The sequence below is a fragment of the Eschscholzia californica genome, unplaced genomic scaffold (assembly GCF_041429995.1).
Source record: "Eschscholzia californica isolate CP2 unplaced genomic scaffold, dmEscCali1.0.p SCAF_1, whole genome shotgun sequence".
NCBI classification, from domain to species: Eukaryota; Viridiplantae; Streptophyta; class Magnoliopsida; order Ranunculales; family Papaveraceae; genus Eschscholzia; species Eschscholzia californica.
In genome coordinates this window covers 40,149,353-40,164,225 of record NW_028238198.1, presented here as the reverse complement: position 1 = coordinate 40,164,225, position 14,873 = coordinate 40,149,353, and the positions used below count along the sequence as shown (strand labels likewise).

General features: G+C 35.8%; 2 protein-coding genes across 2 annotated transcripts; one reads left to right on the top strand and one right to left on the bottom strand.

The window, feature by feature from the left end:
- Positions 1–4,582: 4,582 nt before the first annotated feature.
- On the top strand, positions 4,583–5,905 carry LOC147566794 (ethylene-responsive transcription factor ERN1). The gene has a single exon (XM_086653344.1). It carries the CDS (start codon positions 4,724–4,726, stop codon positions 5,678–5,680), a length of 957 nt encoding a protein of 318 aa, XP_086509470.1. The 5' UTR covers positions 4,583–4,723; the 3' UTR covers positions 5,681–5,905.
- Positions 5,906–6,653: 748 nt separating this feature from the next.
- Positions 6,654–10,085, bottom strand: LOC147566793 (tubulin alpha-3 chain-like). Its single transcript, XM_086653343.1, has 5 exons — positions 9,748–10,085; positions 8,384–8,598; positions 8,110–8,309; positions 7,485–7,993; positions 6,654–7,219 (listed from the first exon to the last, which is right to left on the bottom strand). The coding sequence occupies exons 1-5, from the start codon at positions 9,858–9,860 to the stop codon at positions 6,904–6,906; spliced, it is 1,353 nt and encodes a 450-aa protein (XP_086509469.1). The 5' UTR covers positions 9,861–10,085; the 3' UTR covers positions 6,654–6,903.
- Positions 10,086–14,873: the final 4,788 nt, after the last annotated feature.

Below are 14,873 nucleotides of genomic sequence, written 5' to 3'. Positions count from 1 at the left end.
AAATTCCTGTTTTAGTGGGCTTGATTTATCCATGTAATAGATTCAAGGGTGGTTTCCTCACCCGGAAACCCCACTAAACAACAACCTTTTTTCTTGTACATAAAATTGGAACTTTCAATTGGTATTAACTCTGAACGTTTTTGAGATTTTGGGAGAACTCTATTTATCTGATGGCGTAATTCCATATGTCAGCGTGTTCCTTTCTTTAAGCTTTTTGAATTTAGAGCCAAAGATTGCTCAAATCTGACTCCTAATAAATGAGTTATTGCTGATAAAACATCGATTTTATATAACATGGATAGATCGTTAATAAGTTGAGTGGGAGCTAGAATTTAAGTTCTATAGTGTTAAAATACTAATTACTAAAAGATTTTTTTTTTTACAGAAGTACGTGGTGTCCTATAAATATTCGTTCGCACCCTGTGCATTCATATATGTTACATGTACGTGCGCCTAGTGGTGATAAGCCTCTTAAGCTCATCTATGTCGCAAAATGAATATATAACTAATTTGTGAGGCACACATTGTGAGTCCCACATCACTCAAGAAAGATGGTCGGAGTTTGGACTACAGGTGAACGCAGAGGCAGAGTCAGGATTTCGTTCTAGGCATGGCTAACTTAAGTAAGATTTGCATATTAAATTTGTCTTAAGAAGGCATTAATTGTTGCAAAAGATAACGACATTTTTATATTCAATTACAACTGCTTCATATGTTTAATCAATTTATACTTTTATTCATTTTATGATAATCTTTTTGTCGTTTTCTACTAACAAACATACTTATAGATTTGAGAATCGAAGAAAGTTTTCAAGTTCGATCAAGATAAATAAAAAAATAGGATATTTTGTCTTACCAAGTCAATGAAATAAAATATAATAAACATACTTAGCTCCCCGTCTATACAAAGAGACAAAAATTTGGACAAAGGGAACCCTTCTATTCGTCACAATAACCAAGAGAAAAGAGTGGGAAGTGGAGAACGACGGAGAGGAAGAGAGAAAGGCAATTTAAACAAAAAGAGAGAAAGATGAAGTGATAGAAAGACTAAGAAAATAAAAAAATGAAAGAATAACAAAAAAAGTTAAAATAGAACAACATAAACACAAAAAAATGGGGGCTAAAAACTAAGTATTGGACAAAATTGAGTGTCAAAATAACATTTCGTAACTAATTAAGGGCAAATTCAGAACTCTATTATATACTGGGGTCCAAAAAGTAATTATTTTCCAACACATCAGCTGTAAAATTGAACACTAGTATTAACGCTCTCTAGATTTGAACCCCTAAACTCAAGTGCGTAAGGGATCTGCTTTAACCAGCCGGGCAATCTCTCATAGGTGATGAGGTATTGGTCCAGATCTATTAGGACTAATCCAGGCTATAGCCTGGGTTGGTCACACAGTTCCGCCCATCGGTGAACGCTCAAGTTTAGTAATCGTCGAGGCCTTTCGGTGGGCTCGTGAAGTCTTCGCTAAAATCAAAACCCCGTACATGTGGCCTTGGACCTTAGGTGTCTAAAACGGGGACAAAATCAGTAATAGCTAAGGTTTGGGGTGTCACAAATGGTATTAGAGACGAGGACAACTCTTCGTTGATGGTGGGGAATTGTGATAGTCCACATCGCTCACGAGACTATCCGGAGCCTGGGTTACAGGTGAACGTTCAAGCTTAGTAAGTGTCGAGGCCTTTCGGGTGAGCTCATGGAGCCTTTGCCAAAAATAAAACCTTGTTCCTGTGGCGTGGACCTGAGGTGTCTAAAGCGGGGATAATGTCAAAAAAATTAGCTAAGGATTTGGACGTCACACACATTCTCTCTCTATATATATAGTTTTGGTGAACGATCTTGTTTAAGTTTGGCCTCGGATCCTTAAATTCCCAATCATGTCGTAACAGAGACAAGTGAAAACCCTTGGGAATGGAACAGCAACCCTAGACTATGTTGTTTCCCTAATTCGGTTTGAGACTTCACGTTTTCTGGTTTACTTATTAAAACCGAGTTTATATTCTTGGTCAAAATAAAATATTAATTCGGACTATATTTCAAGTTTCCACTCTAACTGTTTCGTCAAAAAGAGTTCTGGTTGTACTCAGACCAGAATAGCTCATTCTCTAATTATAAGAGAGATCGGCAATGTTGCGGCTTAACAGTAATGTTCTTTAAGACATAACCGAGATAGACAATAAGGGGGTTAATCAAGGAGGTACTGAATTATCTTTCCCTAAGAAATTTACACCCCTATAGCATTACCAACAGTTTGGTATATGTCTCACAGGATTCAACGACTTCCTTTCTGGGTTGTGATGGTACTTCACAGTACTGAAAGCGCGCGGACATTCGTAAGCAATACGAACTCTTTAGTTTGACCTTCTAGACTTGATTTCTTGATAACTGTTGACTCCTTACTTGGTTACGACTTCTGACTTGGTATTGAGATAATTTCTTACTTCGGTTTTGTCTTCCAGCCACAATCGGATGCTCTTAAGCTCCAAGTTCTAGATTCAATTGAGTTCTCTTGATTCTAGGTCCTAGATACACTAGAAAAATATTGATTCTAGAATCTAGATATACTAGAATGTTTTTGATTTCATACTCTAAACATACTAAAATATCTTCGATTTCATGTTATTGATTCCATCTTTTAGTTTAAGACAAACATGGAAAGCTTACTTTACTCAGAAGATAAGAAGAGGCTGAATGAAATTAAACAATTGAGTGGTCTTGGGTCATACTTATTGGTTTCAAATGGATACAAAACAAAGATGGATGATCTCTGATTGTTGGATGTGAAAGCAGACTATGGAAATAACGCGATCTATTGGATCCTAACGTACCCTCGAAAGTATTCAGAAGACTAAAAACAATGGACTGTTAGGACTATTCCGTGTTAATGTAATCTAAGCTGTCGGATCTGGGCGTTTACTTTTTTGCATAAATGACCCTCATCTTTCCTCATTTTATCTTTTGGCCTTGATTTACCCAAAAAATTCAAGCTTGAATATTTCATTCATCCCGAATCGGAATGAGTGATTCTTGATTCTAAGTTCGACGAAACTGACAATGACACACTGCGTTTTTAAATTTGACTAGTCGGATCAAACGAAAATCGACTCTCCAAAAAGATGTTGAACAAGATGGAGAAAGCTTAACATTCCGTGTCGCTCTCTTCAACCCACTTGAAGCACTAATAATGAAGCATTCTATTTATTTTCTTTTCTAATGACATGACATGAAAATGGTTCACGACACAAACTATAGTGATAATGACACAAAAACCTGCACTTAGGCGTAATCACTTGATAATTTAGTTTATCGTTGTATTATTAGGGATTAACATTAAGAAAAGGAATGCAAATTCTAACATCCACATAAATATTTTATTTGTTAAAATGGTGTATCAGTCATAATTTTTTGTGTTTATATACTTCATATTTTGTTGTTGATGTTTTGGTGATATTCAAATCACAAGTTAAAAGTCTATCATAAGATAAACAAATGTTCTCTGTTTCGGAAGAATAACATAAAAAAATGTCGCTCTTAATATATTGTTAGAAATACTGAAACTGAATTGTCGTAATTTGTGTGACATTATCTTTATTTTGTCATGTTGAAATTCAAAAAAATTGTGAGATAAAATAACAATTGTTATTAAAATAGTACATTTTGGATAAACAAATACGGGGTGCACGTCAAAATTCTCAACTGGTTGAAAATTGAAATTCCTAATCTTAGGTATGGCCATCTCTAGTGACTCCAAGTGGCAGACTGTCGTGCCTTCACGACTTTTGTTATATGCGTTGACCTGGAATTCTTGTTAAAGACGACAAGGACTACTCAGACTATAACCCCCTAACCCTAATTTCCTCTCACAAGGGCTTTAACATTCTTAAACAAGTCTTGCTAAAGGCATCTTAAGGAGAATGGTCCCAATTTGTTTTCTTAATTTTGTGTCTCTAACATATTGATAGAAATGCCATATAAATTAACAGGGATATGATTTATTATACAGAAACATAAGATTAAGAAAATGATCCTCATTTCGGCACGTGACGTGTCGCCGTATCGGATTGTGATCAAGAGAGAGAAAGTGAAAGGATGTGTATCACAGTTGTAAGATTAATTAGTTTTAATTGAAAGTTACAAATGCTCAACTCAAATTGAATTGATACTATTCAATGTAATTTTAGTTGGAAAACTTTACCGCTTAGGTCGGTACAGTTTGATTTTGCGAGTTAAAATCACTATTGTCTAGATGAATGGCACAAAAGACCGATATAAAACAAAGCAAACATCTATAGTAAGAAATACGGAGTATATAAAATTCAAACACATAAAAAGACCAAAAATTAAGCGCAAAATGTCGTTTAGGTCAGACTTTTAATTGTATATGCTTATTATAGAGAAATGAGACAATATCTTCTTAAATTCCATATGACAACCAAACATGTATATCAAGACGAGCTCTCCACTTCCCTTGATTCTCTCTCTCTCTCTCTCTCTCTCTCTCTCTCTCTCTCTCTCTCTCTCTCTCTCTCTCTCTTGTTTAAATCAAACTCCATCTCCCTCCCTTTTCTCAACTAGTTAAAACCAAAGCTTCACCTCTTTGATCACATAAATTTATTCATTTATGAAAACTCTTCAACATTCCATCTCCAACTTCAACATAATCTCTTGATTCTTGATCTTCTTTGAACCAAACCCATCTCTCTCTCTCTCTCTTCAATGGAACTCCAATTCAATGACAGAAGAAAACAACAACAAAGAGAGAGTACTACTCCACTAACTACTAGAGGAAGCAACAACAAAATCAAAGGAAAGAAGCAAAGTAATAATAGCAATACAAAGTTTGTTGGAGTAAGACAAAGACCTTCAGGGAGATGGGTAGCAGAGATTAAAGACACAACACAAAAGATAAGGATGTGGCTTGGAACATTCGAAACGGCCGAAGAAGCTGCTCGTGCTTATGATGAAGCTGCTTGCCTTCTTCGTGGATCAAATACTCGAACCAACTTCATCACCCATGTCTCTACTAACTCTCCTCTCGCTTATCGAATTCGTAATCTACTTAACCAGAGAAATGGTGTAAAAAAACATCCACTAATTGATTCTTCATCATCTTCAACTTCATCCTCCTCATTAGACAGTACTGCTAGTCCTCTTAATACTACTACACCTAGTACTAGTAGTGGTGATATGATTTTGAAGTCATCATCTAGTGGTGATAATGGTGTGAACTATAAGCAAGAAGAGGGCAAAATATCTGATGATGGGTATAGACCAGATTTAAGTAATTGTGGTGGTCCTCATGAAGAAATTGAATTTGGTTATTCTAATTCATCACAGTCTGATAATTCCTGGTTTTATGAAACTACTGGAGGGTTTGACAATCGATATAATCCGTTTATCGGCGGTCATCAAGAGGGGTTGTTTGAGTTGCAAAAGAATGTTTTGTTGCCTACTGAGTTAACAACAAGTAATAGTAGTACCAACAATCAGTCATCAACAACAACAACGACAACAAATGGAATTACAGAATTTGATAGAATGAAAGTGGAAAGACAGATATCAGCATCACTCTATGCCATGAATGGAGTTCATGAATATTTGGACAGTTTTCATGATCCTTCTGATGGTTTATGGGATCTTCCTCCTCTTTGTCAACTGTTCTGTCATATTTGATTAACTCTCTCTGGTTCTCTTTTGTCTTGATTCCTTTTCAAGAGTATGGTATTTAGTACTATGAATTGAACTTAAAATTTGTATGGAATTTGTTGGATTAGTTTCAACAACAATTTTTATCAAGGATTGATGATGAAAATGATATTTTTCTTTTTACACCTGCTCTGTTGATTAATTCAAATTCCTCATGAAGAATATAAGAATAAACCTTTCAATCCTTTTCTACATTAACAGGGTGATATCCATATACATCACTACTCCAAAGTCTATACACTATTTGTTTATTTGCTTATGACGTGTATTCATACTTGCTCTCTCTTTTTTTTCTTATTCTTATGAAAATGGTAAGATTAGAATGCTGAGTTATATGCTCATTTGATTCAATGACCAAGTCCCATAGTTTATATTTTCCAAAAAAAAACTCCCATAGTTTATCAAATATCATAGAAATGAGCTGTGACGCGACATTGGCCAACACACAAACTCTGGACACTCTTGCAAACATACACCTATAACCCAAACTCTGGACACTTGGACACTCTTGCGAGCAATGTGGGACTACGACTATCGCACGAGTAGAGATCTTATGACACCCGCAAAGGAAGAAGATAGGTATCAGGATTCCTATTCAAAATAAAAGATGGATAAAGTCAATAATCAAAGGTTAGTATGTAAGAAAGAAATCAAGGGAGAAAGAAAGTAAGGGCTTGCTAGCATGACTCACAGGAAGTACTCCTCTCTCCCTCTGCTTTACAGTCGTTGGTTCCATAAGGCGAAGCTAACTAAAGTGAGTCCAGTCAATTGATCGTTCATCCATTTGAATCTTTCTTGTTGATCGGGATGATTCATTTTTTTGGTCTCTCTCTCCGGCCCCAGTCTCGACACTGACGACGGCACAGTATGAAAGAAAGTTCTTTACCTTAGCTGGACCAAGCCGGTGCTGGCAGATTCTATAGAATACGTTTCCTTGACATTGAACACAACTTCAGGAAACAGTATGAGTTCCCATCTAGATGAAATTGAAATTTCCTAATGTAATTAGTCCAACTTCTCTACTGCTAACAAAAGGACTCGAAAACCCACTACTACCATAACAGAGGTGTCACAAAAGACACTGTCAAATCAAAACAACTTCAACTATGAATACACAATGACACGAGAGAAAGAAAAAAACAAGCATTACCAAACAAACAAGTAGGAACTTCTATTGAGAAATTATCTACTCAATAGTCTTCACCTTCATCATCACTATCTTCCACACCATCTGCACCCACTTCCTCGTAATCCTTCTCTAGAGCTGCCAGATCTTCCCTAGCTTCTGAGAATTCCCCTTCTTCCATACCCTCGCCCACATACCAGTGAACAAACGCACGCTTAGCATACATGAGATCGAACTTGTGATCGATACGAGAGAATACTTCCGCCACTGCTGTGTTGTTGCTGATCATGCATACGGCTCTCTGCACCTTCGCTAGATCACCACCTGGTACAACTGTTGGTGGTTGATAGTTGATACCACACTTGAAGCCAGTTGGGCACCTGAAATTTTCACAAAAAACATCCAAACTCAGATTGGGGTTGTAAGAGAAACCTCCTGTCTGTGCTGTAGGCAGCATTTATGGATACAAAGTAGGTTCATAATGAACTACAGTGATGAACACATATCACTGACCTCCATAGGTTTAGAATCTCTTCCACTAATTCTTTCAAAATTCAAGAAAGTAAAACAGAATTGACAGTGAAAGTCAACAGAATTACAGTGAAAGTCAGACGATTTGACAATCATGTGAATGATTTTACTCACCAGTCGACAAATTGAACGGTCCTTTTGGTTTTAATGGTGGAAACAGCGGCATTGACATCCTTTGGAACAACATCTCCTCTGTACATCAAACAGCAAGCCATATATTTCCCATGTCTAGGGTCGCATTTGGCCATCATGCTTGAAGGTTCAAACACTGCACTTGTAATCTCGGGTACAGATAGCTGTTCATGGTACGCCTTCTCGGTGGAGATGACAGGGGCATATGATGAGAGCATGAAATGGATCCTGGGGTATGGTACAAGGTTGGTCTGGAATTCTGTAATATCAACATTGATCGCTCCATCAAACCTCAAAGAAGTAGTCAAGGACGATATGACCTGAGATATCAAGCGGTTCAAGTTTGTGTATGTCGGTCTTTCGATATCTAAAGATTTCCTACAAATATCATAAATTGCTTCGTTGTCTAAGAGAACTGACACATCAGTGTGCTCAAGCAACGAGTGAGTGGACAGGACGCTGTTGTAAGGTTCCACAACGGCAGTAGAAACCTACAAGATAGAACAGTTCGCCAAGTGTGAATAACTACTAACTAGAACCCAATTTAAAATAAACGAAAACACTACTAGTAGATGGGAAACTTTAAAGAAGAAGCTCTAGTTAGTACCTGAGGTGATGGGTAGATGGTAAAACCAAGCTTCGATTTCTTTCCATAGTCTACGGACAAGCGTTCCAACAGAAGGGAACCCAACCCAGAACCGGTGCCACCACCCACAGCATTAAATACCAAAAACCCTTGCAATCCAGTGCAGTTGTCAGCAAGTTTCCTCACTCGATCAAGGCATATGTCAACAATTTCCTTGCCAACTGCAGATAATATTGTCAGTAAAAAAAAAGTGTAGGGAAGAATCTGGATTTCAAAATAATACGAAATAATTTACCTGTATAATGTCCTCTTGCAAAATTATTGGCAGCGTCTTCTTTACCAGAAATTAGTTGCTCGGGATGGAAAAGTTGTCTGTAAGTTCCAGTCCTTACTTCATCGATGACGGTAGGTTCTAGATCAAGAAATATAGCTCTTGGCACATGTTTACCAGAACCAGTCTCACTAAAGAAAGTGTTGAAAGCATCGTGGCCTGATCCTATTGTAGTATCACTGTAAAGAAAATAAAACCACAAACGACATTGTTGGAATGTACTCTTTTCGTTTTCATAATGCAAAGAAATGGACTGATAGTCCTCTAAATTAAACCTACTCTTAACAATTGAGAATTGGGTCGAAGTTATGACAATGTACAAAGGGCAAGAAGATCCCCGCGCACTAAGTTCCAAACAAATTCCCACCCAGTCAGTCCTAACTCCTAACATAATTTGCCTAGAAATCCCAAAAAATTTACGAACTTGCAACTAGAGAGAAACTACGATAATGCGGAAATTTTTTGGCTTAGCACGACCAGGACGATGCAGTAACTTTATACTGTTGCTAATGGGAACATGATGATTGCCCACAATAAAGAGAAGGAAACTCTGAAAAGATATAATTCACTCAGATCTAAAGTTTTCTATCACTGCAGTCATCATTAAAGGGGAAGAAATTGAATATGAGGAGAAAAGATGCCTCATTATGACTTATGGAGGCCTTTTTCTTGCGAGCCATTACAAGAAAAAAAAAAAAGTTTCCTCTGATCAGTAAGAATTAACTTGGACAAAGCAGGAAGCTACCTCCCAATCTCATAAGACGTCATAAACAGATGATAGTTTGAACCCTAGTTTCATATGATCTACAGCTTTAGAGAAGAAGAACAAGAAACCGGACATATCATTTAATCCGTAACAAAAAGAATGATAATAAACAACCAAATGACTTTGATTCCCTGAAATCAGAGGAGAAATTGCAACAATGCAAATAAAAGCAATCAGAGGAAGAATTTAAACATAACCTAATGTTATGATATGTAAAATATGACCCTAACAAATCTTACGTCGAATTTTTGCTCGATCCAAATCAAATTGTTGTGAAATTCAACTTCATTGTTATGATTAATGATAAAAATGAAAAGTAAAACCACATAAACATATCCAAGAGAGAGAGAGAATGTCCTTCAATTCCTCTTGATAAACCCTAAACCAACATTTACAATTAAATCAAGAAGTAAGCATCAACAATCCACAGAAATCATAAGCAAACTAATTTACCAACAACTAATTCAAATTTACATCATTCAATCTAACAAAAACTTGGAAGAAAATCATTAAATACGATTAAAGAATCGAAAAAAAAGAGAAGGAAGATAATTCTAATTACCTAGACATGGTTCCATCAGGCTGAATCCCATGTTCAAGACAATAAAGCTCCCAACAAGAATTACCGACTTGAATTCCAGCTTGTCCAATATGAATACTAATAATCTCTCTCATTTCTTGAGTTTTTTGTAAACCCTAAAATGATATCTATTTCTGTCTCTAGATTTGCTTCTCCTTCTTTTCCTTTTTACTAGCAAGTAAAAGGGAGAAATGAAAACCTAATTTTGGATTTTGGATATCTACTTGACTTAATTAGATTTTATAAATAGTTGGAGTCCAGTGTGCTTTTTATAGAAGACTATCTATCTGGCGCCAGCCAATTTGTAGGGTCCCAATATCAACGGTATAATGTTTCGTTTTTATCTTTCTAAGAAATTATAGGGGGTGTTTAGTTATTAATTCGAATATTAGGATTTAAGCATGATCAAAACTTTGCCCGCGAAATTGGCGGTCCTTTTAGAGAAATACACGTGTACTAAAACAAAATGACGGTTATAAACACAGAGGACAATAAACCAACATGAGTGAGGGAATAAGTGAGTGAAATCCTAAGATTGGGTAATCAAATTTCACCCACCCACATTACTAGAGGAAACCCTATAATTGTTTGCTTAGTTAGTGGTGAATGTACTTAAAATTTCAGAATTTCAGAAGTGGCAGATTCGATTCATAACTAATATAATAATTTTAGAATTCATACTAAAAACGAGAAAAAAAAAACACGGGGTGAAAAAATGACGACTACGATTCACTTAAAATTTTGGCCAATTCTTCAAATAGACTATCATCGATTATGGTTTGTTACATAGCTCAGTGACCACCGTACATGGTACAACGTGTAAGCAAAAGACAAATCTCGGTGAATATTGTGTTAGAAGGGATGTGGAGAACTCATGCCTAAACTAATTGTACTAACATTTCATCGGTTACTTGTTCAACGTATCCAGATTCACGAGATTTTATATTTTGTTTCACATGATATAATCAAAGTCATGTAAGATGTTTGGATTGTATAGTAGACTACATTTTCAGGTTATGATTTGTTTCCATCACTACTTTATTATCATATATTGTATTATTGCTTTAGGTATCGCGGAGATGAAGTAACATTACTTTTTATTTTTGAGACATGGTCGTACCTGTAAAATCTATCATGCAAATCATACATTCGCATACACAAACACAACGGAAGCTAAAATAAAACACAAATACTCTAACAAACTCTGGTTCAAATCTGAAACACCAGAACTCACTTAACTCATCCTACACAAATCAATACTTCCTTATACAACCTATGTGATACATATATATATATATATGTTATATGGTTCTCCGTGCATAAAAGTATAACTTGAAGCTAAAGAAAAAATGAAAGGGAAAAACATAAATGACACCCCACAATGGCACCGCGCTACAACCTTTGTATCCATCTGCTAACCCTGCGCTGTAGATGATTCTAACCAAATTACTAAAGAAGTACATGCACACTAAGAACTGGTAGGGGGTCAGTAACTCACCGACACGAGTTAAACTGGTAGAGGAGTTCCAAAATAAAACTACGATAAAAACCTTTCGCAAGTATAACATGCACACATATATATATATATATATATATATATATATATATATATATATATATATATCACTCCTAATACTAGCATACAATAACAAACTTAACTGCCCACCAATAGTATACTCTCAATCAACAGAGAGTTACCCAGAGAACTTTATAATACTTTAAGGAGATAAATAAGTCATAGAGGTAAGAGGGTCACCAGCCCTCTCATTCCAGTTCTAGTGAGAGAATGCATGACGGTCATTTCACCATGTCTTCCTCCAGTGAGAGAAGGCACGGCGGTCTTTTCACCATGTGTTTCCCGTCTCATTTTCTTCTGTTATTACTTATATTTAAAACTAAACAAGTGTTTTAATTGGATAATATAAAAAATACATATTTATAAAAATAAACAAATGGAACAATTTTTTTAGTTTGCTGAATAAAGAAAAGGAATATTAACCCAAAAGATAAAATTCAAAGATCTTTTACACATGGCTAGGCTGTCCAAATAAAATACTTCAGTAAAGCATAATCAGGATTTTGGTTCAGGGAATGTTAGACCCAAATATAATAAAAATCAAAATTGTATGAACAACACATTTGTAAGTAATCTAAACGAAACAAATTAGTCCTTCCTCTCACGTTATCATCCACTAATATTTGTTATTTCACAATGAAATATCTATGTTCATCTTCAATGCGACGGTTTTATGAAATTACGCAGTTTGATTGTGTTTTTTGTTTCGTGACCAAGCACAATTAATGAAGAAATCAAACACAACTGATGAAGAAATGTCTTTACCAAAAAGTGGATAAGAAAAAGAACTTGATCGATGAAAATTATAGTGTCAAAAATGAGGTTAGATGGCTAAATTCTCAATGAATGCCTGAAGTGCCGAACCCCTATTTAGACTTTTATTTCCCAATTACAAAATGAACAATACAATAAGATGAAGATAAGTCATTAGATTATTATACTCCATTAAAACACTTCTCTCTCCTGTCAAATTTTCTACCGGCAAACGAGTAGTTGATGAGGGACCATACATGGAAGTTGAGTCACATGTGATGAATGTTATATCACTCTAAACACTGAATGTTTCCTTTGGTTGGAAGTTAGAAGTGAACACACTAGCATTTTAGGATGTTAAAAGTGAATACACTAGCATTTTAATTTTGGCTCTAGCTATTGACATAATAAATACTATTCTTCCCTCTGTTAGCTCCCTCTCCCAGCCTTTCGACTGATGTGGCGACGTCTCACTTGTACATATTTTCTCTCCATTTGCTCCACGTTCAAGTGAGATGTCGCTATATCAATTAGAGGGCTGGAAGAGGGAGCAAATAGAATTTCTCGATATCTAAAGTGGTAGAAAAACAACAAAAATGTCATTATTATCTAAGCCAAAATATTCATACAGACCGGATTACTCTTTTGTAAATAGTTCCTTCATTTTTTTTTTCAAATTTTAAATATATATATATATATATATATATATATATATATATATATATTAATTTTCATTCGACGTCGAATTCACATTAAACTTATATACATTTAGAAAGTATTTGTTTCTCATTATCGTTCTTATAAGATCGACTTTCAATATATTTTCTCAAAAAGAATTCAAAAAAATGGTATTTTTCTTTAATTCTTTTACAAAGTAGACGGGTTTGCAAATCTTGCAAACTCGATTTACAGATTGCAAAGCGACCCTATTGATTTTGCCAACTTGTTTTGCAGATCTTGCAAACTTCATTAGCAGAATGCAACAGATAGAACGAGATAGAGAGATTCATAAGAGAGATCGAGATATAGATTCAACAGAGAGAAAGAGAAAGAGAAAGAGAGGGAGATCTGAACAAAAATAAATTAACAGGCAATGACAATGACAGTTTGTTGGCGACCCTTGTTGGCGTTGAGATAAATAACTGGTGGCTGAGGGGTGGGGAAACGAAAAATAAATTTTCTTGCTTCCCCATAATGGCGTTATAACGAAGAACAAGTAACCAAGAAAAGAATATAAAGAGTTAACAATCAAACAGAACACAAAATATTTACGTAATTCGTTTGGTGAGACCTACTCCACGGCGAACAATATCGTGATGATTTCAATTATTATAAGATGAACAAATTACAAAGGGATTCTTAAAGATATCTCTAGGATTTCAGTTTACATATTTCATTCGAAACCCTAATCCCACCGCCTCTTCACCTCTCTTTCTAAATTCGGAATATACATGAATACCCTTCACATTTATAATTGTCCGTATTTAAAATAAAAAACAATTATAACTGCCCTAACATAAGACCTGCCTCGCACACCATTAACACAGATCAACCATGCTTTAAAGGTCAACCCTGCTTATAAAGTCATCCCTGCTTATTTGGGTTCAAAGCGGGTTTACGACTCGCGAACCGGATAGATATCCACTCATATTTCAAGATACTGTCAACAATTTTGGAAGTTAGAAATTAAAAATATCGTCTACTTTTTTTTTTTTTTTTTTTTGAACTGTGATACCATATATCAAAGAAACATAGGTCCATTACAAAGAAACAGGACAAATGAGCAAATAACCACAAATAATGGGTACAACTAAGGTACCAATTCCTCATATGCTAGATTATGAGGGGCCGAATTCGAAATTCTGTTGCAATAAGACACGTTTGCGTGAATCTCTCGGACCAAAACACGTAGCTGGATCACATCATTGAGGAGTCGCCAAGGGATTTCAGCGTTGCCGTCCGATAGGAGGGTGACCATGACCCTCGAATCTCCTTCAATCTGAACCCCTAATAAATTAAAATCTTGAGCCATTTCAAGCCCTAGTCTGAATGCTCTCATCTCATTATGAAGAGGAGAAATCGGTGGAAACCGCACTGTTCTAGCTTCCATAACATCTCCTTCATGATTCTTCATCACAACCGCCGCTGCTCCTCCTTCAACTCGATAGGCACCATCAACATTACTTTTAATAGATCCTTGTGCTGGTGTTCCCATTGATTAACCTGCAAGTTATTATTATTGGGCAAGAGAGATGAAATATAATGGTTTCTATGGAGCTCCATTTTCGTGAGCCTCCATAAACGAGGCAGATCTATGACTGCGTTCCTGAAGTGAACCTCGTTCCTGTGTTTCCATCACTGCCAGAGCAGATAAGTATACAAATACCAAGCCTCATTTGCTTCTTCACCTTTATTCAGTAAATTCTTTAAATTCTCAACTGGATCTGTAGCTAAATGCATCAACTCATGATTGTTAGTTAAAGAAATTAAAGATCTAAGACAGGGACACATACCCAATAGATGTTGGTGTGATTCTTGCGAATTGCACATCTTACACTCTTGATTAATATTAGTAATTCTACTCCCAATCTTTGATAAAGTAGCTAACCCTTCATGCAAGAGCTTCCACATAAATAACTGTATTTTAGGGTTCATATATTTTTTTTTGCCAAAACCTCGTCCATGGAAAAGAACTTAGGTAGTCTGGAAGAGTTGGACCTTCTTTAATTGTTGAGTAAAAGGATTTCGAAAAAAATTTCCATTTGATGTACCCATCCAT